This window comes from Coregonus lavaretus (genome assembly GCF_964263955.1).
Source record: "Coregonus lavaretus genome assembly, chromosome: 20".
NCBI lineage: Eukaryota > Metazoa > Chordata > Actinopteri > Salmoniformes > Salmonidae > Coregonus > Coregonus lavaretus.
This window is the reverse complement of record NC_140007.1, coordinates 16,358,174-16,381,732: the sequence shown is the minus strand read 5'-3', so window position 1 is coordinate 16,381,732 and position 23,559 is coordinate 16,358,174. Positions and strand designations below refer to the sequence as shown.

Sequence of the window (23,559 nt, the reverse complement as noted above, 5' to 3'; positions counted from 1 at the left end):
ACCGACTTGCCAAAACTATAGTTTGTTAACAAGGAATTTGTGGAGTTTTAATGACTCCAACCTGAGTGTATGTAAACTTCCAACTTCAACTGTATATGAACCCCATGCCTTATCTTGTATTGAGGTGAACATCCAAGTGTCTTGTTTTCATTAAATAAGCATATTCTTTTTCTAATTACCTACTTCTGGCTGGCTTTTTTAGATCGACTTTTACAACGAATACATTATGTCTAATTAAGCAAAAAGGACTAGTGGTAGATGGCCAATATACCACGGCTTATGCATGACGCAACACATAATGTCTGGATGCAGCCATTAGCCGTGGTATATTGGCCATATACCACAAACCCCGGAGGTGCCTTATTGCTATTATAAACTGGTTACCAACGTAATTAGAACAATAAAAGTATTGTTTTGTCATACCCGTGGTATAACACAGCTTCAGTGGCGACCCGTCATTCAGGGCAGGTGGGGCAAAGTGTTTTTTTGGTGGGGGGTGTTGCTTGTTTTGCATTTTATTTGGGCATTAATACATGTCACATATCAGCTTGCAAACAATGTAAAAAATAAATAAAATAAAAACATTCCTTGAGTTAATAAAGCCCCCATACAAACATGGTCTCTTTTTTGCTTTCTTGATTAAGGCAGCTCCAAAATTCTGGTGTTTCAGCCTAGCTCAGTGCTTTCTGTGGTGGTGGGGCAGCCAGCGGAAAATACGGAGGGTAGGAGTTGGTAATGTTCTCTAGTTGCGCCGTGATTGGCTCAGTGTTCTGTAACTTATGGGGACAGTACGTCACTGCCAAATCTAAGGGTAGAGCTCGAAAATTCAAGCCCCTTGGGTGCTGACATAGAGTTACATTAGAAGTGCCCATCCAAGAAGGCTCAAGGTCATTGGCCACAGATAAAATGACGTCAAATCACGTTATATCTACAGTAGCTTTGATTGGACTGATCATGTCAACATCATACTTTCAAAATCTTAGCTAGCAGTCATCATCATGAATCAAGTCGACAATCTACTAGCAAATCATTTTTAATCCTTGTCATATGAAGAGAAATAATGAAGATAAATTATAGATAAAACGTATCGGTTGTCATGATCGTCGTATACAGATGAGGACCAAGGCGCAGCGTTGCAGACGAACATACTCTTTATTTATGATACACGATCAAAAACAACAAAACGATAACGTGACAGTCAATGGTCAAACACACACCAACACGAACAAGATCCCACAACCACTGTGGGCAAACAGCCTGTTTAAATGTGGTTCCCAATCAGAGACAACCAGCCACAGCTGACACTCGTTGCCTCTGATTGAGAACCACACTGGCCAACATAGAAATGAAATACATAGATCTACACACCCTGGCTCAACATAACAGTGTCCCCAGAGCCAGGGCGTGACATCGGTGCTCATCGGCCATTGGACATAAACATTACACAACAAGTTGGAAATCGCAAATTCAACAATGAGTGGTTTGGAAGGAATCAGTGGCTATCTGCAAGCATTGCAAAGCAATCACTAGCCTGCTATTCAGTGGAGTGGGTGTGTGGTCCCAAATCTCGGTTTAAGGGTCTCTTTTCCAAGCTTAAAATTATTTCTGCCGTGCTCAAAACAACTGTTAACTCAGAACTGGAAAATCTGACTTCAGTGAGTTCAAGACAACTGGGAACTCAGGAAAAAACGAGCTCCAACTGGAAAATACGTTTTAAACCGTCATCCAACTCTGAATTGTAAGTCGGGAACTCGGGCCTCTTTCTAGAGCTATGACCTGAAGATCACTGACATCATCATAATTCGACCTTGTTTTTTCCCCCGAGTTCCCAGTTGTCTTGAAAGCACCATATATCCAGAGAATGCCAGACTTTGATGACAAAGTTTGATGACAAAATTTGCCCAAGAAGGACCGCCGCGCCACCTTCCTGTTCAAGTGAGCACAGCACAACAAGGTGAGTCCAAAAATGTCTTGTATGCTGCTGCATAAATGATGTAATATGCCAGGGAGATATGTAAACTGTAGCTAAGAAAGTAATACTAAGTGTATGTAGTGTTGTAAGCTGTTGGTAGTCCATGTGCCTCACCCTAATAATTTGGTATATTTTCCGCTCTTAATTTCGCCTACTGTTCTGACTTGGTGGTGCACATGTAGCCTATAGCCTGCTTTAGAGAAATGTAATCATCGAATATTGTAAGAGCTTACATTGTCTGCTTATATGCCCCCTTTATTTATCCTACGGTTCTGGCTTGGTGTACAGGGAGAACACTGTAAGAACGGCCCATGTTCTGAATTCTGTCGCTGTACTTTTCAAAAGTGCTGAACAAATAGTTATTTTGACTACTGTAGTGTCGAGTAAATGTTGCTAGTCATTGCTGCTAACAAAGGAGTCCGCTCATACTGAACCTTGATCATAAGTTTTATTCATATCACAAGATTTCAGCATAAGTGTACAGGTGTCCAGATCACCCGGAGAGCAGTGGTTCCCAAATTGTAATGTCTGCTCTAACCTCTTCTTCGTTTAAACCCAGTATATATAATCTTCCCCAAAATATGGGTGGCTCCCTCTACTGTCCAATCCCCTGTCTACAACACACAGACTTCTCTGTCCCATCCGGGGTGTCACACTAAAACAATTCCCTCTGACACTAAATAAACATCCTCTCAGGTTCCACTGAAAAACATTAACAAAGTCATAATCTTAATACACTACACTACGCCCGTCCTAGCTCGCTCATTAATGTCTTAATCAAAATTACGGATTCCCTCTTAAATGACCTTGATGTCACCTTATGCCATAGTTTGTACATCTCAATTGTCAGTAGAAACCACATTTGTTTAAGCAAGTCAGCCATATCAGCTATCTATTTTTTAAAGGCAGTAAATGAGGCTGAATGAACTGTTTAGCTGCCAGACAAGGCTCCGCTGATAGCCAGGTGTAGCAGTGGTAAGGTGTTGGGACTGCTGTTGGTACTCTGCTATTAGGACAGCTTTATGTAAGCCCTAACAGTTTGTGGGCACCGTTTGCCACCGTTATAGTGCAATTAATGTATTGTTTAGTGTTGTGTAGTGGTTTTGCTGGCATGTATCCCCATGTTTTTGCTTTTTTGCCCCACCAACATTTACATGCTAAAATCGCCACTGCACGGCTTTCAGATAATCAGCATTCAGGGTTCGAACCACCCGGTTTGTAAGGGGCTTTTTATCATTTCTGGGTGCTCTGCTAATTTACAAGAGAGAGCATACCTCCTAGTATGTCTGTCTGTCTCTGTGTGTGGTTGTGTAGTCTACACTTCTGTATGTGCGCGCACAATGCCTTTGATTTCATATTAATGACACTGCCGGACAATGTCACAGACATTCTGATGTGAATAAAGACTATAAGCATTGGCCTGTATACAATTTGACTTCAAGCAAACACATCAACAGTTTGGGTACATAATAATCTAATGTCCATCGAGTTAGTAGATGATCGCAAAATAGAGGAGCCTATCAAGAGGCAGCAAAGAGCCATGCCTTTGCTTGGAATCTTTGCGCATGTGTGAAAGCAGAGAGCTCGCGCCAAGCATGAAAGTAGAACCGCACTAACTGTCTTTCATTCCCATGAATTGAATTCGGAGAGATACATCAGCCAAGGAGCTCCATACATGTTTTGTTATGTTTCAAGTGTTGACCAGTTCTTGACAGCCAGTACGTGTTAGGTTGCTTTAGCTAGAGAGCCAGCCAATTGTTGTAGTTGGCTAATCTGCTAACGTAGCCAGCTAGCAAACTGCGCGAGCCTGCTGAAAAACGATGCCTCCACTGACTTTGAAAGGGATAACTGTGGATTTCCCTTTCACCCCATACGAATGTCAGAAGGATTATATGAGCAAGGTGATTGAGTGTCTACAAAACGTAAGTGTGCTTTATGGGCCTTCAAACATGACTATCTTGCTATCAAAGTTAGCATGCTGTCTAGGAAGTTTCTTTTTTGTGAAATGTCATTGGCTGTCGGGTCAGATTGACAGATGAGGAGGTGGGTTTAAGATGGGGTCAGTACTTGTAAAAATACATCATCATTTTGGAGTCAACATGCTCAGACAAATACATTAGCTAGCTATCAACATCAATTAATACAAAATAAATAATAATACGATTATATATTTTTTGGGTCTAACGCAAACAACCTAGCGACAGTGGAAATATAAATTCTTAATCCCCATGTATGGACAGTGGCTACAAACCAACACAGATTCTCAGCAGTGCAAGGGGAACGCTATTGAAACTTTTTGATTGAACACATTTTAATAAATCTATTTCAGAAGGTAAATGGTGTTCTGGAGAGTCCGACAGGCACGGGTAAAACCCTATGCCTGCTGTGTGCCACCCTTGCCTGGAGGGACTACTTCAAAGACACCATCTCTGCCAGGAAGATAGCAGAGAAGATGGGAGGAGCAGAGCTTTTCCCCAACACACCATTGGCATCGTGGGGGACTGCTGCAACAGATGGAGACACAACAAGTATGGGCACCACACACCTGGCATCTGTTCTGTTCTGGAATGAAAATTGGCTAATCTATCATATAACTGCCATCGCGAAGTTGCTGATTGCAAAATATGCAGTCCAGTTCACATAGTTTGTATCAGTATTGATCTGATGTTGTTTTTCTTAAAACACGTTTTATACATAATACATTTTGGGTTTTTTAGTAGATCACCATGCTTTTATATTTACACCTGTATGTTAATACTTTTTGAATACTTTTTATGATATTGTTGTCCCTTTTTTCCCTTGTAGCTTATTATACTGATATTCCAAAGATCATCTATGCATCCAGGACACATTCTCAGCTGACCCAGGTCATTAATGAGTTAAAGAACACTTCCTACAGGTAAGCTCATTCTTATTAATCATACAAGACTCACACCCATGTGTACATTGTAATTATCGTCAGTGTTAAAATGGTGGTGTTGTTGTTGTTTTCTGACTTTCAGGCCCAAGGTGTGCGTGTTAGGATCCAGGGAGCAGCTTTGTATTAACCCGGAGGTGATGCGTCAGGAGAGCAACCACCTTAAGGTACAGAAGGGATTTAATAAAGTATGAGAGGTGAGCACAGCTTGTGATGAATCAACCGTATTAGGATGGACAGTAGAGGTGCAGTAAGCTTCTGTCAACGTGCAATTGGTAGATGTCAAGTCAGAATGTGTGAGAGGCATCAAATGAGTTTGTGTTCTGTCTTTACCAAATCAGTCTATACCCTGTTCTAATCACTTTCCTGAATCCATATGTTTTGCTTCTACAATACATGATTTACAGTTTTAAATCTTTATGGTATAAATAACACATTCTGTCCTTTACAACTTATTTTTATCCCATCTCTAAGCACCATAAATATACATGTTAGACATTATTTTTGTGATTTCACAGCCTCAGTTGATGTATCCTGAATCTGATTGACATGGTATTCTCTTCCCAGGTTCACATGTGTAGGCAAAAGATATCCACCAGGTCGTGCGTCTTCTACAACAATGTTGAAGGTATGTGTGTAAAGAGATTGAGCGAGGATGGCTCATACCACAGAATTAAATAGAACACTAATATAATATATTACACTAGTAATATCTGTATCTTTATGCCTGAAACTGTCTTTAAGCAGTGGCTTTTATTATCCTCTATGATTGAGGACATTGACAAAATCTAGTCAAAACAAAGTTCATAAGCCATTGTGTTCAGCTGCCTCATACTTTATTTTTTCTTCCCCAAGATAGTAATTGTCATTGACCAATAGTTTAATTATTTAAAATGCCTGCAATTAAATGTGAAATATAATCTTTGATTTTCTTCCATCTCCAGAGAAGAGCATGGATAAAGACCTGGTGAACTCCATTCTGGATGTTGAAGATCTGGTGAAAGCTGGCAACAAGCAAAGGTCTGAAATCTCCCATTCCACCCCTTCTTCCAAACCCCTAGCTTTACCAGCTTCGCTACAAACAGATACCATTAGTCTTGTTTGTGGAGGGCATATTGGAATATTAATGTCTCTGGAGCATTGGAGCTGCAAATGCTGTTTCAGGGGATGCCGGTTGCCAGATATGAAGGCTTTGAGTTATAGCTGGAGCCATCAGTTACAGTATGGCAGCCCACTGGATTCCCTCTGAAATGCCACCCACACTGGCAACTAATAGAAACCTGGGAAACAGGAGGATGCATAATGTTTTAAAATTAATTTGTCTTGCAATTCAGATAGGCAGGGGGTGTAAGGACTAGAGGCAACCTTTTGGATGTAGCCATATGGGAGATGTAATTATTCACTCAACTACAGTTGTTGCCGGGGAGGTTTAGTTTGAGACTATTGTGTTTTACAAGATCGTCAATTCTTTTCATACTTATTAATGAAGATTGACTGTGCCTATCACCTTCTATCCAAACCACACTGAACTCATCTGTTTTTTCTCTCCGCCGTACTCTTTCATCACGCAACCATTTACTTATTTCTGGAGAGGTCTTTTAATATCCCTTTTGTGGAAATGTATTGGTTTACTGGAGCATCCCTTTTGTTTCTTTGTCTCACAGTTGCCTTGTTTCCCTAGGGTCTGCCCATACTACCTCTCACGCTCCTTGAAACAGCAGGCAGAAATCATATTCATGCCTTACAACTACCTCCTGGACCCAAAGGTGAGCCAAGGTTTCCTCTGTGATTCTGAGAATGCGGAGGCCACATATTTATTAGTGCACACCGTAGCAAAATGTTTTGCACCAAGCACAAAAACAAAGGTTTCTTATTGGATAAGTTAAGGTATTCTCTCCCTCAAGTCTGTTTGGTGCCAAGTGAATACGACCCTGATGCGTGAGGATGCACAATAATTTCTCCCCAAAAATGGTCTTGACCGTTCTTGAGCTTTATAGTACTAGCAAGTCATTTAGTGAATCAAACGAGAATTCACAGAGCATACAGTATATCCAATGCTACCAAGTAAGATTTGTTGACTAATCAGTTGACTGGTCCCTCATGGCTTTGTTGAATCAAATTTAACTGCTCATTATGATGTATTATTGTTGAATCACACTAAAGAGATGTGTGGCTCTTTTCTCTCTCTGCAAAGTTATGATGCAATATTTTAGATTTTAGTTTCACCCAGTTGCTTAATAGTACTACAAATGTAGGCTTTGGAGAAACTGCTGTGTCATGCCAGCCTTGAAAGGGTCTGTAAGTCCTGCTTTTACGTACTTGGTCCATCTTACTTACAGCACAATAGTTTTTCATGTGCTAGCCATTAAACCCCTGTCAGGCTTATTTTAGACTGCTATATCAGCATGTTTTAGTCACAACATAGATGCAAATAGAATACGTATTGGCTTTATAAATCTTGTAAAGGAGATTTTCACAATAAAATGTTGCTCTTATCACAATTAATTAGACATTTGTTCCTCATTGCTTGACAGAGTCGCAGGGCGCACAACATTGAGTTGAAAGGGGCAGTGGTCATTTTCGACGAAGCGCATAACGTGGTAAGTTGGACAACAGGTCTCCTTGGTTTATTCATGAGCAATCTTTTTATTGTATCTTTATTTAACTAGGCAAGTCAGTTAAGAACAAGTTCTTATTTACAATGACAGCCTACACCGGCCAACGCTGGGTCAATTGTGGGCCGCCCTATGGGACTCCCAACCATGGCCGGATTGTGATTCAGCCTGGAATCGAACCAGGGTCTGTAGTGATGCCTCTAGCACTGAGATGCAGTGCCTTAGACCGCTGCGCCACTCGGGAGCCCTGGAGGTCATTGATAATTGATGATCACCCTCCTTCACCCACCACCCTTTTGAAACATCTAATAAGTTCCACAACGATATAAAGCATTCAGCCTCTCCTAAAGGAAAAGTCGATTATCCAAAACACTTTTTTGGCTAAATGCCTTCATCGGGGCACAATAGGAAGATACATTTTGTATAAGAGGATGTTGATGGGGTACATTGCAAAGTGTGTACACAGTTCTGAAAAAATATAAGTAATACTGTTAGACACAAAAAATACCACCAACACATTTCATCAATATACACTCCTCTACGTATTTATTTGGAAAGTAAAGCTACATCTTTTAATTTGTCTCTATACTCCAGCATAATGGATTTGAGATCAAATGTTTCACATGAGGCGACAGTACAGAATGTCACCTTTTATCTGAGGGTATTTTAATACATATGTTTTACCCCTTCAGGGTCATGTTCAATAAAGCACACTGTAGCAAAACATGAAATTCAAAATAATTCTTACTGGACAATTTCAGGTAGTACCTTGTCATTTCACTACCTTTTCCACCCTACTGAACAACAGTGGCTTGCAAAAGTATTCACCCCCCTTGGCATTTTTCCTATTTTGTTGCCTTACAACCTGGAATTAAAAGGGATTTTTTTGGAGTTTTGTATAATTTTTTACACAACATGCCTGCCACTTTGAAGATGCAAAACATGTTTTATTGTGAAACAAACAAGAAATAAGATTTAAAAAACAGAACTAGAGCGAGCATAACTATTCACCCCCCCCCCCCCCAAGTCAATACTTTGTAGAGCCAACTTTTGCAGCAATTACAGCTGCAAGTCTCTTGGTGTGTCTCCATAAGCTTGGCACATCTAGCCACTGGGATTTTTTCCCATTCTTCAAGGCAAAACTGCTCCAGCTCCTTCAAGTTGGATGGGTTCCGCTGGTGTACAGCAATCTTTAAGTCATACCACAGATTCTCAATTGGATTGAGGTCTGGGCTTTGACTAGGCCATTCCAAGACATTAAATGTTTCCCCTTAAACCACTCGAGTGTTGCTTTAGTAGTGTGCTTAGGGTCATTGTCCTGCTGGAAGGTGAACCTCCGTCCCAGTCTCAAATCTCTGGAAGACTGAAACAGGTTTCCCTCAATAATTTCCCGGTATTTAGCGTCATCCATCATTTCTTCAATTCTGACCAGTTTCCCAGTCCCTGATGATGAAAAACATCCCCACAGCATGACGATGCCACCACCATGCTTCACTGTGGGGATGGTGTTCTCGGGGTGATGAGAGGTGTTGGGTTTGCGCCAGACATAGCATTTTCCTTGATGGCCAAAAAGCTCAATTCTAGTCTCATTTGACCATAGTACCTTCTTCCATATGTTTGGGGAGTCTCCCACATGCCTTTTGGCGAACACCAACCGTGTTTGCTTATTTTTTTTTCTTTAAGAAATTGCTTTTTTCTGGCCACTCTTCTGTAAAGCCCAGCTCTGTGGAGTGTACGGCTTAAAGTGGTCCTATGGACAGATACTCCAATCTCCGCTGTGGAGCTTTGCAGCTCCTTCATGGTTATCTTTGGTCTCTTTGTTGCCTCTCTGATTAATGCCCTCCTTGCCTGGTCTGTGCGTTTTGGTGGGCGGCCCTCTCTTGGCAGGTTTGTTGTAGTGCCATATTCTTTACATTTTTTAATAATGGATTTAATGGTGCTCTGTGGGATGTTCAAAGTTTCTGATAATTTTTTATAACCCAACCCTGATCTGTACTTCTCCACAACTTTGTCCCTGACCTGTTTGGAGAGCTCCTTGGTCTTCATGGTGCCACTTGCTTGGTGGTGCCCCTTGCTTAGTGGTGTTGCAGACACTGGGGCCTTTCAGAACAGGTGTGTGTATATATACTGAGATCGTGTGACAGATCATGTGACACTTAGATTGCACACAGGTGGACTTTATTTAACTAATTATGTAACTTCTGAAGGTAATTGGTTGCACCAGATCTTATTTAGGGGCTTCATAGCAAAGGGGATGAATACATATGCACGCACCACTTTTCCGTTATTTATTTTGTATACTTTTTTGAAACAAGTAATTTTTTTAATTTCACTTCACCAATTTGGACTATTTTGTGTGTGTCCATTACATGAAATCCAAATAAAAATCCATTTAAATTACAGGTTGTAATGCAACAAAATAGGAAAAACGCCAAGGGGGATGAATACTTTTGCAAGGCACTGTATCCTGGTATATCCTATTAAAGCCCCTCCAGCCAGATCCAGTGTGGCAGCCTTCCGTGAGAGAGCCTGAGAACAACCTGCTCTCCTCTGGGTGTTATGCAATCTGGCCACTGCCTGATCACACACACACCGCACTGCAGTCAGTGTTCCCTCCCTGCCTGCCTTTTTAGACGGCAACCAGATCGGAGTGGGGGACGGAATAGAACATGGGGAGGCGAGGTGCGAGTCACGCAAGGCTGCTGCCGCCCAGCCTCCTGGCACTAATACGAGCCCCTGACTTTGCAATAATAACCCAGGAGTCATATGCTCCAAAACCGACTCCTCATGGCTACCAAGAACAAACGTCGCACAGCACTATAACATTGTGGAACGTGGCAGAAAGAAATGTCATGAATAGAGTTCTTATGATTCCTTATTCTACATGTCAGTCAGAGAAGCATATTTGTTATGCATAGTACATTTGATTTGTTTTGATTTATTTTACCCTCTTTTTTTTTTTTTTCTCACCAATTTCGATCTTGCCTCATCGCTGCAACTCCCCAACGGGCTCGGGAGGCGAAGGTCAAGTCATGCGTCCTCCGAAACATGACCCGCCAAACCGCGCTTCTTAACACCCGCCTGCTTAACCCGGAAGCCAGCCGCACCAATGTGTCGGAGGAAACACTGTTCACCTGACGACATAGGTCAGCCTGAATGCGCCCGACCCGCCACAAGGAGTCGCTAGAGCGCGATGAGCCAAGTAAAGCCCCCCGGCCAAACCCTCCCCTAACCCGGACGACGCTGGGCCAATTGTGCGCCGCCCTATGGGGCTCCCGATCACGACCGGTTGTGATACAGCCCGGGATCGAACCTGGGTCTGCGCTACTCGGGAGGCCCAACATAGTACATTTCTATCCACAATGTTTGCCTACTGAACGTGGCCCTGATTTGGCTTCTCCCCTGTGAGGAAAAACTTCCATTATCATCATTATGAGTCAGCAGTAGTTTCCTTCAGGGGATTGCAGTGAGGCGTAGCACTCTTCACACTGTTGGCTTTCCTTTACAACTATTGTTTATGACTGTGTGGAGAGAGTAGAGCTATATGTATTTCAGTAAGGCATCAGCGACAGTAGCTGTAGTCTGTTTTTGTGAAACTAAAGAGCAGCCATTAAATGATTGTCAGACAGAAACTGCACAGCACGAGCATGACTAAGCCAAATGATGGAGATCTGCATCTGCATCCATCGTGTGTCTACACTGCCAACCCTAATCCCCCCAAGCCCCAACTTCAATAAAAAATTTATAGGAAGGAAGAAAAAACAAGAACCAACCAAGTTGATTTATTTCTTATATCTCCATTTTCATTTAAGGCACACATTGTTTGCTTTCAGTGGCAGCCTCCTGTCTCTCTCTGTATCCTCCTCCAACCCCACCGCCCCATCCAGGAGTTTGAAGTAATTACTACTTTGAGAACAATCTGGAAGGCTGCCAAGTGGCTGGCTGTTGTCTCTTCAGCTTCCCTCCAACTCTGATGGGCTACTGCAGTACTATACAGCGCATTCGGAAAGTATTCTGAATGGCCCCGTGTAGCTCAGTTGGTAGAGCATGGTGCTTGCAACGCCAGGGTTGTGGGTTCGTTTCCCACGGGGGGCCAGTATGAAAAATGTATGCACTCACTAACTGTAAGTCGCTCTGGATAAGAGCGTCTGCTAAATGACTAAAATGTAAATGTATTCGGACCCCTTTTTCCACATTTTGTTACGTTACAGCTTTATTCTAAAATGGATTAAATAAAACCATTTTCCTCATCAATCAACACACAATAACCCATAATGACAAAGCGAAACCAATTTGTAAATCTTTTTTTTGTTGCCAATTTATTAAAAAAAAAAAACGGATACCTTATTTCGGTAAGTATTCAGACCCTTTGCTATGAGCCTCGAAATTGAGTTAAGGTGCATCCTGTTTCCATTGATCATCCTTGATGTTTCTACAACTTGATTGGAGTCCACCTGTGTTAAATTCAATTGATTGGACATGATTTCGAAAGGCACACACCTGTCTATATACGGTCCCACAGTTGACAGTGCATGTCAGAGCAAAAACCAAGCCATGACGTCAAAGGAATTGTCCGTAGAGCTTCGAGACAGGATTGTGTCGAGGCACAGATCTGGGGAAGGGTACCAAAAAATGTCTGCAGCATTGAAGGTCCCCAAGAACACAGTGGCCTCCATCAGTCCTAAATGGAATAAGTTTGGAACCACAACGACTCTAACTAGAGCTGGCCGCCCAGCCAAACTGAGCAATCTGGAGAGAATGGCCTTGGTCAGGGAGGTGACCAAGAGCCCGATGGTCACTCTGACAGAGCTCCAGAGTTCCTCTTTGGAGATGGGATAACCTTCCAGAAGGACAACCATCTCTGCAGCACTCCACCAATCAGGCCTTTATGGTAGAGTGGCCAGACGGAAGCCACTCCTCAGTAAAAGGCACATGACAGCCCGTTTGGAGTTTGCCAAAAGGCACCTAAAGAACTCTCAGACCATGAGAAACAAGATTCTCTGGTCTGATGAAACCAAGATTGAACTCTTTGGCTTGAATGCTAAGCGTCACGTCTGGAGGAGACTTGGCACCATCCCTACGGTGAAGCATGGTGGTGGCAGCATTATGCTGTGGGGATGTTTTTCAGTGGCAGGGACTGGGAGACTAGTCAGGATCAAGGGATAGACGAACAGAGCAAAGTACCGAGAGATCCTTGATGAAAACCTGCTCCAGAGCGCTCAGGATTTCAGACTGGGGCGAAGGTTCACCTTCCAACAGGACAACGACCCTAAGCACACAGCCAAGACAATGCAGGAGTGGCTTCGGGACCATTCTTTGAATGTCCTTGAGTGGCCCAGCCAGAGCCCGGACTTGAACCCGATCGAACATCTCTGGAGAGACCTGAAAATAGCTGTGCAGCGATGTTCCCCATCCAACCTGACGGAGCTTAAGAGGATTTGCAGAGAAGAATGGGAGAAACACTCAAAATACAGGTGTTCCAAGCTTGTAGCGTCATACCCAAGAAGACTCGAGGCTGTAATCGCTGCCAAAGGTGCTTCAACAAAGTACTGAGTAAAGGGTATGAAAACTTATGTAAATGTGAGATTTCAGTTTTTTATTTGTAATACATTTGCAAAAATTTCTAAAAACCTGTTTTTGCTTTGCCATTATGGGGTATTGTGTGTAGATTGATGAGGGGGAAAAAACAAGTTAATCCGTTTTAGAATAAGGCTGATACGTAACAAAATGTGAATAAAAGTCAAGGGGTCTGAATACTTTCCGATTGCACTGTATGCACTACATTACCAAAAGTATGTGGACACCTGCTCGTCGAACATCTCATTCCAAAATCATGGGCATTAATAAGGAGTTGGTCCCCCCTTTGCTGCTATAATAGCCTCCACTCTTCTGGCAAGGCTTTCCACTAGATGTTGGAACATTGCTGCGGGGACTTGCTTTCATTCAGCCACGGGCAATAATGAGGTCAGGCACTGATGTTGGGCGATTAGGCCTGGCTCACATTTGGCGTTCCAATTCATCCGAAAGGTGTTCGATGGGGTTGAGGTCAGGGCTCTGTGCAGGCCAGTCAAGTTCCTCCCCACCGATCTCTACAAATCATTTCTGTATGGACCTCGCTTTTTGCACAGGGGCATTTATCATGCTGAAATAGGAAAGGGCCTTCCCCAAACTGTTGCCATACGGTCCCGTTCTGTGACCTTGTGTGGCCTACTACTTCGAGGCTGTGCCGTTGTTGCTCCTAGACGGTTCCACTTCACAATAACAGCACTTACAGTTGACCAGGGCAGCTCTAGCAGGGCAGAAAGTTGACGAACTGACTTGTTGGAAAGGAGGCATCCCATGACTGTGGCACGTTGAAAGTCACTGAGCTTTTCAGTAAGGCCATTCTACTGCCAATGTTTGTCTATATAGATTGCATGGCTGTGTGCTCGATTTTATACACCTGTCAGCAACGGGTGTGGCTGAAATAGCTGGATCCACAAATTTGAAAGGGTGTCCACATACTTTTGTGTACCGTATTTTCCGCACTATAAGGCGCACCGGAGTATAAGCCGCAGCAGCTAAATTGAATGATATTGAATGATGTGTACATATATAAGCCGCACTGGACTATAAGCCGCAGGTGTTTTAATGTTTAATTACCATATGTAAGGGTTCGTGCACAGAGGGGATTGTCGGGAAAGAGATGGCTGCTTGAGGAAGCTCCCATTTATTAACATTTCAACAAACAAGTTGCATATTTGCATAACGTATTCAAGTGTTACCATTTAGTGCAATAGTAGCTACAGAACATATACTGTGCTGTGTAAACTGTACTGTATCACACAGCGTTTCAGACACACAAACTTTTCAACTTTCAAACTTAAACGGTGCGCTCCCAGCGCACATACCGGCAGTGATCTACAGCAGTGGTTTTCAACCAGTGGTCCTTGAGGGAGTGCTAGGGGTTCCCCAGCAAAATTAGTTAATAGCGTCACAATCATTTAACCACTTAACTTTGGTTATTTTTGAAAAACCTTGAAAAAGTGTGCACATCTTTGAATATGTATCTACATTATAGCCTACAGTAGTACCATAACAAAAAACAAAGCTTACAGCGCTTGACGAGGCAATATCAATGGCTAAATTAAATGTGTTTTTTTGAAAGTGCAAAATAAAGTGCCTGTAACACGACAGTAAGCGCGTAAGCCTAAAGTTGCAGCAACACGGCTGCTTAAAATATACGGTAATCAGCCTACCAGAAAAGTCATTAATCCTCGTCTTCATCTTTTAGGCTAAGGTGCAGTACACGGCTGTAACCAGAAAAGTCAAGTCATTAATCCTCATCTCCGTCTTCTTCCTGCGTACTAAAACCACCAAAGTCCTCATCTTCAGTGTTGGAAACGAACAGGCTCAGGGTGGCTTCGTCAGCCACTCTCCTCTCTCCTTCATTGTCGCTCTCAAAACCAACGAACTCCTCTTCGTCACTGTCGGAATCGAACAGCCTCTGAAGGGCCTCAGCTGTGGCGGCGTTCTCCTCTTCATCACGCAGCAGTCCAGCCTTTCGGAACCCGTTAATGATCGTGGATGTTTTGACAGCCATATTGACTGCCTTTAACTTAAAAGCTGCATCATATGCATTTCTACGTTTGTTTTCCATAATGAGGGTTTGTGCATGAAAACTTCCTTTGCACAAACTGTCTCACTCTCGTAATGTCTGTCGGTCTTGCTCTCGTTCTGTCTCTCGTTCTGTCTCTCGTACCACTCTCGGTTCCACTTTTACTTTTGCGCGCTCTCACTCTTTTCCGGCCTCCAGCTTTTCCTGCTGGAGCCCGCCGCTTAAAGGTGGGGGGCGCGGATCGGTCATAGAGCCCATAGAGTTAAAGTTGGTGGACTGTAACCTGTAAAATCCATAGATTTAGGAGGTCTTCTAGTGGCCGTTAGCTGTAAAAATCCATAGATTAGCCGCACCGTTATATAAGCCGCAGGGTCGAAAAATGGGAAAAAAGGCGCGGCTTATAGTCCGAAAATTACGGTATATATAGTGTATCATACATGAGCATGGCATCATGACATGTACTGAAGAAGCACTTCCCTGGGAGGCTGGCTGGCAGTATACAACAAGGCAGTATACAAGCTTCTCTGTATAGGTAGAGGTTGCTGAGCAGTTTGTGGTCCACTGCAGAAAAGGCTCACCGACACCCTGATATATGCCTCCATAAGAAAGGTTTGAGTATGGCGGATTATGGTTCCTCCATTACCAGGTAGTACCAGACAATTTTTCGGGTCTTTAGCACTTTGTGCAAAACTCATGAACAGGAAAATATCCATTAGGCACTAAACGGAAGAAAACTGACAGAAACAGTGATGGACTACCTGGATGATTCGAATACAAAGTGCTCCTTTTCGTTTTCTGTTCGCAAAACATATGAAACTGTTTCCGTTGCGTACCCTTATGAACACGAACTACTGTAAATATTGCCTCTGAGTGCTCTGACCACTGAAAATGCCCACAGGAGAAGATGTGTGAGGAGTCCACATCCTTTGACCTCACACCCTACGACCTGGCATCAGCCATCGATGCTGTGGACAAGCTGCTAGCGGAGCAGGCCAGAGACGCCGGGAGAGGAGACGTCTCGGAGGACTTCAATATGGAATCCATAAACGGGGGTCAGAATAATAGTTCTACATTATTGTCCACACAATTTGGAAACTCATTGTAAGGACAAACATTCATGATTTCCAAGCCATTTCCCTCCCCCGTGTCGTATTCATATGCAGAAATGTTTGAAGTAGTGTCCTCCTGGTTCCATTGTTTGAGAGGCCTATGAATTGTTTTGTTATGACGAAATGTTGACTACATTGTTGAATTTGAAACGGAAACGGTTTTTTTCTTTATTTGAAAGTGCCACCTTTTAACGACTTTCATTCCAGGTTTGAAATTGGACATAACCACCATTGCTAAAATAAAACGTAAGTTATTTTATCTTAATGTTTGTCATGCAACCCTCATACACTCCTATCTTTAAAGGGGCAATCAGCAGTTGTTACATCCATTTTTGGACTTATAAATTAATGATATGCACCCATTGATTCATGAAGAATTTTACTTATAAATGCCTCATGAGCTTAGTTCAACTGTCGTACCCATCAGAACCCAAAATATAAGCTTGTTTTATGTCGATGTTTGTAATCGAAACATTTCAACAAACACTATATAGCTTCAACACATGGTTAAAATTATAACTTTGATATGGATGGTCAGTCCTTGCATCCATAGCTCTATGAATTTGAGAGTGCTTAAATTTCTCCAGCCCAATCCCTCAGCATTTTACCAAACCAGGGCAGGGAGCCTGCTTTGTTGTTGTTTCTACTGCTGATTGCCACGTTAAGAAGCATGGGATTTCACCAATGAATGCGTCTGATGGTTTAAATGTGTAATCTCTTAGAGATTGCACTGCACAACTCTTTAACTCCCTTCTTACATAAATGGTTTTGCAGAGATACTTCTGGATCTGGAGGCGGCCATTGATTCCTACGACGTGCCGGAGAAGGGGATCACCAAACCTGGGAGGTGTGTTCTTCTGGGTTTTACAGAGGGTATACTTGATATTAATATTGAGATGTTTTTGCTTATGGCTGTCATCACCACCCAAAAGAGAATTAAGGATAAAGTCAGTGCATTTATTTTGGAACTCCCCTCATAGCACCATGCAGGCATGCAAGCATTTCAAAAGCTCTTGACAGGCTATGCATTTGTTTACTGCTGTCATCCCCAAAGGTAATGAAGGATAAAGCACATTTACACTTCATGCACATTAGTGTATTTTTTGTAATGCCCTTCAAAGCACCATGCTTGCATTTACAGTGCCTTCAGAAAGTATTCACACCCCTTCACTTTTTCCACATTTTGTTGTGTTACAGCCTGAATTTAAAATTGATTAAATTGAGATGTTGTGTCACTGGCCTACACCCCATAATGTCAAAGTGGAATTATGTTTAAAAGTTAAAGCTGAAATGTCTTGAGTCAATAAGTATTCAACCCCTTTGTTATGGCAAGCCTAAATACAGTGCATTCGGAAAGTATTCCGACCCCTTGACTTTTTCCACATTTTGTTACGTTACAGCATTATTCTAAAATTGATGAGGAAATGTTTTATTTAATCCATCTACCCACAATACCCCATAATGACAAAGTGAAAACAGGTTTTTATAAATTTTTGCGAACGTATAAAAAACAGATACCTTATTTACATAAGTATTCAGACCCTTTGCTATGAGACTCGAAATTGAGCTCCGGTGCATCCTGTTTCCATTGATCATCCTTGAGATGTTTCTACAACTTCATTGGAGTCCACCTGTGGTAAATTCAAATGATTGGACATGATTTGGAAAGGCACACAGAGTAGAGGGTCTGAATACTTATGTAAATGTAATATTTCAGTTTTATTTTTTATATATGTGCTAAAATGTCTAAACCTGTTTTGGCTTTGTCATTATGAGGTATTGTGTGTAGATTGAGGGATAAAAACTATTTAATCCGTTTTAGAATAAGGCTGTAACGTAACAAAGTGGAAAAAGTCAAGTGGTCTGAATACTTTCCCAATGCACTGAACAATTATCTGTAAGTTCCCTCAGTCGAGCAGTGAATTTCAAACATAGATTCAACCACATGCCTCTCAAAGAAGGGCACCTATTGGTAGATGGGTAAAAAAAAAAGCAGACATTGAATATCCCTTTTGAGCATGGTGAAGTTATTAATTACACTTTGGATGTTGTATTAATACACCCAGTCACTACAAAGATACAGGCGTCCTTCATAACTAATTTGCCGGAATGAAGGAAACTACTCAGTGATTTCACCATGAGCCAATGGTGACTTTAAAACAGTTACTGATTTTAATGGCTGTGATAGGACAAAACTAAGGATGGATCAACAACATTGTAGATACTCCACAATACTAACCTAAATAACAGATTGAAAATAACTAAGCCTGTACAGAATGTTCTAAAACATGCATCCTGTTTACAATAAGGCACTAAAGTAAAACTGCAAATGTGGCAAAGAAATGAACTTCATGTCCTGAATACAAAGCGTAATGTTTGGGGCAAATCCAACACAACTCATAACTGAGTACCCCTCTTCATATTTCCAAGCATGGTGGTGGCTGCATCATGTTATAGGTATGCTTGTCATCGGCAATGACTAAGTCGGGTTTTTTTAAATAAACTAAATAGACTAAGCGCAGGCAAAATCCTAGAGGAAGACCTGGTTCAGTGTCCTTTCCAACAGACACTGGGAGATATTCACCTTTTCAGGAGCACTAAAACCTAAAACACAAGGCCAAATATACACTGGAGTTGCTTACCAAGACGACATTGAATGTTCCTGAGTGGCCTAGTTACAGTTTTGACTTAAATCTGCTTGAAAATCTATGGCAAGACTTGAAAATGGCTGTCTAGCAATTATCAACAACGAGCTTGATGAATATTTTAAAGAAATTGCAAATATTGTACAATCCAGTTGTGCAAAGCTCTTAGACTTACCCAGAAAGACTCCCAGCTGTAATCTCTGTCAAAGGTGATTCTGACATGTATTGACTCAAGTGTGTGAATACTTATGTAAATGGATATTTCTGTATTTCTTTTTCAATAGATTTGCAAACATTTCTTAAAACATGTTTTCACTTTGTCATTATGGGTTATTGGGTGTAGATGGGTGAGGGGATTTTTTAATTTTTTTTATCCATATAGATTTCAGGCTGTAACACAACAAAATGTGGAATAAGTCAAGGGGTATGAATACTTTCTGAAGGCACTGTATAAAGCACTCATCCACATTTTGTACACTTTAAAACATCCCTCTCAGCTTCATCTACGAGTTGTTCCAGAAGGCTCACCTCACATTCGACACAAAGACGCCCATCTTTGAAGCCCTGGAGCAGATCACTGGATATCTGGCTGGAAGTGAGTCTGTCTATTCATATGGCTCCCCCTTTATTCAGCCATTCTTGATGTGATATCAAATTCAAATCTAAAATTTTGAAAGCTCATTCAATGAAAATTAAAATTTCTAAAACATTATTGAGCTACTGTATGTCCGCTTGTCTCAAGTCCTGAGTCATTGTCGTATTAGGATTCAAGTTGCGCTTTCCATTATTTGCTTTTCACTGCCTTTTCTAGTACCTTACATTGTCATTCGAATGCTGACTGTCTGAACATAGTATCATCGCCATCACTAACTATCTGTGTTTATTTATTTTAACAGAACCAGGCATATTCATGAACACAACTGGATTACAGAAATTGGCAGATATAATTCAGGTTTGGTGCACTTTTAAAGCATTATTTTTCCCTTAAAAATACTTAATGTATGTATTTTTAATAACATTTGTATACTAAATGTGCAGATGTAACAACAATACATTGGAATTGAAAGATGTTGAGCACTTCTCAGACCTATTGATTTTCAGAGGGTTTCCTGTCCTACAGATGGGAAAGAGGGAAAAAAAGAAACATGATCAGGAGAAGAAAGAAAGAAGAAGGGGATGATAGAGAGGAATTAGATAAGGGAGATGTGATTGAAATAAAGCAAAATCACTGCATTAGATCAGGAACAATGTCCTTGTTTTAAAAATATATCAATTTATGTCCAATGTGCAATACTGTGTCATGTATTTTCTTATCTTTCTCTTCTTTTCATATTTTCTCTCACTAGCTGGTGTTCTGCGTTGATACACAAGAGGGCAACAAATGTGCAAACATGCCGCCCAACATGCAATCCACCACCACTAAATTTAAGGTGTGTAATAGGCACTGGAGTCACTACCACATCTGTATCTGGAAATACCAATGTCAATCAGAATTGTACATTTGAACCATGGTTTTAATACTGTTTTGGCACATGTCCACTGTCACAGGTCCATATCCATAAAGACACCAGCCATCATAAGAAAAAACAAAATACTGACGTGTGGTCTTCATCTTCCTCCAAAAAACAAGGTAACAGTCCGTGTCAGTCTTTCATTTGAGGACTCTGTTGTAACTGTAGTGACTTGTGTCAAAATCAAAACTTCTATAGCCATTTCAAACCGGGGACGGGTTACCACGTGATTTCCAAAGAAAGGTTACTCACTTGACATTTTACATTTGTCATTTAGCAGACGCTGTTATCCAGAGCGAGTAGTAAGTGCATACATTTTCATACTTAGCGAATACAGCTAGCTAGTTTAGCCTACTCAAACACCTGGCTCAGAGAGGGATGCTATGTTAGCTAGCTGGCTATGGCTATGCAAAACTGGAAGTCTTCCAAGTCAAGCGAAGTTTTTGGTTTTCTTAATTTATTGCCACTGGGGCCCGCCGGTATAAATGCTAAACTGTTTGCTGACTGTACACTGTACTGCATGATTGTAGCGGGTTTACTAATGCGTCAGTTCTATTAGCTATGTTGACTATGACGTTAGCTAGCTAATATGGTGACAACGATGTAGGCTGTGTGTAGCGGTTATGATATGAAGGTTTGGCTTGGAAAGGTTTTTTCGCCTGGTCACAGACAGCTGATGTGTTGTGCACTGAAGTCCACAAGCGAAGGGAAAAGGTGAGCGGAAGATTACAATGAGAAGGAATTACAACGAGCAAAGTGATCATGCTCTTTGCTATCAAAGTGAACTTGTCTTTGCGTGTGATCAGGGGTGTATTCATTCCACTGATTCTGTAGAAAAACTTTTCTTAAATGGAAGCAAACGGAACGAAACTGCAATAAACATAACTTAATTTTTCCAATAGAAACTCTAATGATTGGACTAATGATTACACCCTAGATCAGCTAGATGCAGGCAAGAGTGTGCAAGGCAGTATTGAATGTGTCAGTCTGTCAACTTGATTACTCACATTTCTCTGGACCTGTGCACCTACGTTGTAAACTTTCATTCATAGGCTAGGTTGTAGCAACCTCATGATGGGTATAGGGAAAATTCAAGTATCATGTAGTAGCCCAAACCTATCGACATTACATTGAGCTGGGTGAATGGAATATGAATGACAGTCATCCAATATGCTGTAATAGAAATAAGGCCATGCTCATAAAAAAACACAATTATCGTCATCCCTCATCTGAAACGGCACTGACCACCACAGGTAGATATTGTTTTTATAATAAAGGACATTTCTTCAAACATAAAGGTAAGTATTTTCATATACATATCCTTTTTTCTTTTCAAAATAATAAACATAGGCTTTTTCATAAATGGATCCAACAGTAACTCTATGAACACAGATCTCAAGTTGCCTAGACAAATGGGTTAATACTCCCTAGGAGTACAGTATATACAGTACCTTCGGAAAGTATTCAGACCCCTTGACTTATTCCACATTTGGATACGTTACAGCCTTATTCTAAAATTGATTAAAAAATAAAAATCCTCAGCAATCTACACACAATACCCCATAATGACAAAACGAAAACAGGTATTTAGAAATGTTTGCAAATAAATAAAAAACAGAAATACCTTATGTATTCAGACCCTTTGCTATGAGACTCGAAATTGAGCTGTCCCACTGGCTATCATAAGTTCAATGCACCCATTTGTAAGTCGCTCTGGATAAGAGCGTCTGCTAAATGATGTAAATGTTGTTCAATGAACCATAAACAATTAATGAACATGCACCTGTGGAACGGTCGTTGAGACACTAACAGCTTACAGACGGTAGGCAATTAAGGTCACAGTTATGAAAACTTAGGACACTAAAGAGGCCTTTCTACTGACTATGAAAAACACCAAAAGAAAGATACCCAGGGTCCCTGCTCATCTGCGTGAACGTGCCTTAGGCATGCTGCAAGGAGGCATGAGGACTGCAGATGTGGCCAGGGCAATAAATTGCAATGTCCGTACTGTGAGACGCCTAAGACAGCACTACAGGGAGACAGGACGGACAGCTGATCATCCTCGCAGTGTCAGACCATGTGTAACAACACCTGCACAGGATCGGTACATCCGAACATCACACCTATGGGACAGGTACAGGATGGCAACAACAACTGCCCGAGTTACACCAGGAACGCACAATCCCTCCATCAGTGCTCAGACTGTCCGCAATAGACTGAGAGAGGCTGGACTGAGGGCTTGTAGGCCTGTTGTAAGGCAGATCCTCACCAGACATCACCGGCAACAACGTCGCCTATGGGCACAAACCCACCGTCGCTGGACCAGACAGGACTGGCAAAAAGTGCTCTTCACTGACGAGTCGCGGTTTTGTCTCACCAGGGGTGATGGTCGAATTCGCTCATCCTGACCTGACCCTCCAGCATGACAATGCCACCAGCCATACTGCTCGTTCTGTGCGTGATTTCCTGCAAGACAGGAATGTCAGTGTTCTGCCATGGCCAGCGAAGAGGCCGGATCTCAATCCCATTGAGCACGTCTGGGACCTGTTGGATCGGAGGGTGAGGGCTAGGGCCATTCCCCCCCAGAAATGTCCAGGAACTTGCAGGTGCCTTGGTGAAAGAGAGGGGTAACATCTCACAGCAAGAACTGGCAAATCTGGTGCAGTCCATGAGGAGGAGATGCACTGCAGTACTTAATGCAGCTGGTGGCCACACCAGATACTGACTGTTACTTTTGATTTTGACCCCCACTTTGTTCAGGGACACATTATTCAATTTCTGTTAGTCACATGTCTGTGGAACTTGTTCAGTTTATGTCTGTTGTTGAATCTTGTTATGTTCACACAAATATTTACACATGTTAAGTTTGCTGAAAATAAACGCAGTTGACAGTGAGAGGACGTTTCTTTTTTTGCTGAGTTTATTAACATAATGCAAGAGTAGGCCTTTAATCAATGTAGATTGTAGACGGAGCAGAGAGTGCCAAAATCTGCGCAAAATGTCAGATAACCTTTCTCTCGCTCACCTCTCCAATTTCGGATGATCATGGGCCTTTTGCAGCAGACAATCCTTTGTCTGGCTTGTTTTAAAGCTTAATTTCCCATTTTGTCCCAATCCTCACTTTATTTGAATGTGACTTGTTGGTCTAAGCATATCTTTCATGATCAACTTTCAAATGAATCTAGGAGGCCAG

At 41.8% G+C, this 23,559-nt stretch overlaps 1 protein-coding gene across 1 annotated transcript in view; it reads left to right on the top strand.

Annotated features, from left to right (window-relative positions):
• The first annotated feature begins 3,533 nt into the window (after nt 1–3,533).
• Nucleotides 3,534–23,559, top strand: part of rtel1 (regulator of telomere elongation helicase 1) — a 52,964-nt gene continuing 32,938 nt past the window's right edge. The window contains exons 1-15 of the mRNA XM_084184638.1: nt 3,534–3,894; nt 4,302–4,500; nt 4,778–4,871; nt 4,975–5,056; nt 5,457–5,517; nt 5,834–5,909; nt 6,571–6,655; nt 7,424–7,489; nt 16,000–16,153; nt 16,418–16,456; nt 16,985–17,057; nt 19,353–19,450; nt 19,752–19,807; nt 20,202–20,285; nt 20,404–20,485. Of these exons, the coding sequence (XP_084040764.1) occupies nt 3,793–3,894; nt 4,302–4,500; nt 4,778–4,871; nt 4,975–5,056; nt 5,457–5,517; nt 5,834–5,909; nt 6,571–6,655; nt 7,424–7,489; nt 16,000–16,153; nt 16,418–16,456; nt 16,985–17,057; nt 19,353–19,450; nt 19,752–19,807; nt 20,202–20,285; nt 20,404–20,485 (1,351 nt within the window). The 5' untranslated portion in view covers nt 3,534–3,792. The remainder of the gene's footprint in view (nt 3,895–4,301; nt 4,501–4,777; nt 4,872–4,974; nt 5,057–5,456; nt 5,518–5,833; nt 5,910–6,570; nt 6,656–7,423; nt 7,490–15,999; nt 16,154–16,417; nt 16,457–16,984; nt 17,058–19,352; nt 19,451–19,751; nt 19,808–20,201; nt 20,286–20,403; nt 20,486–23,559) is intronic.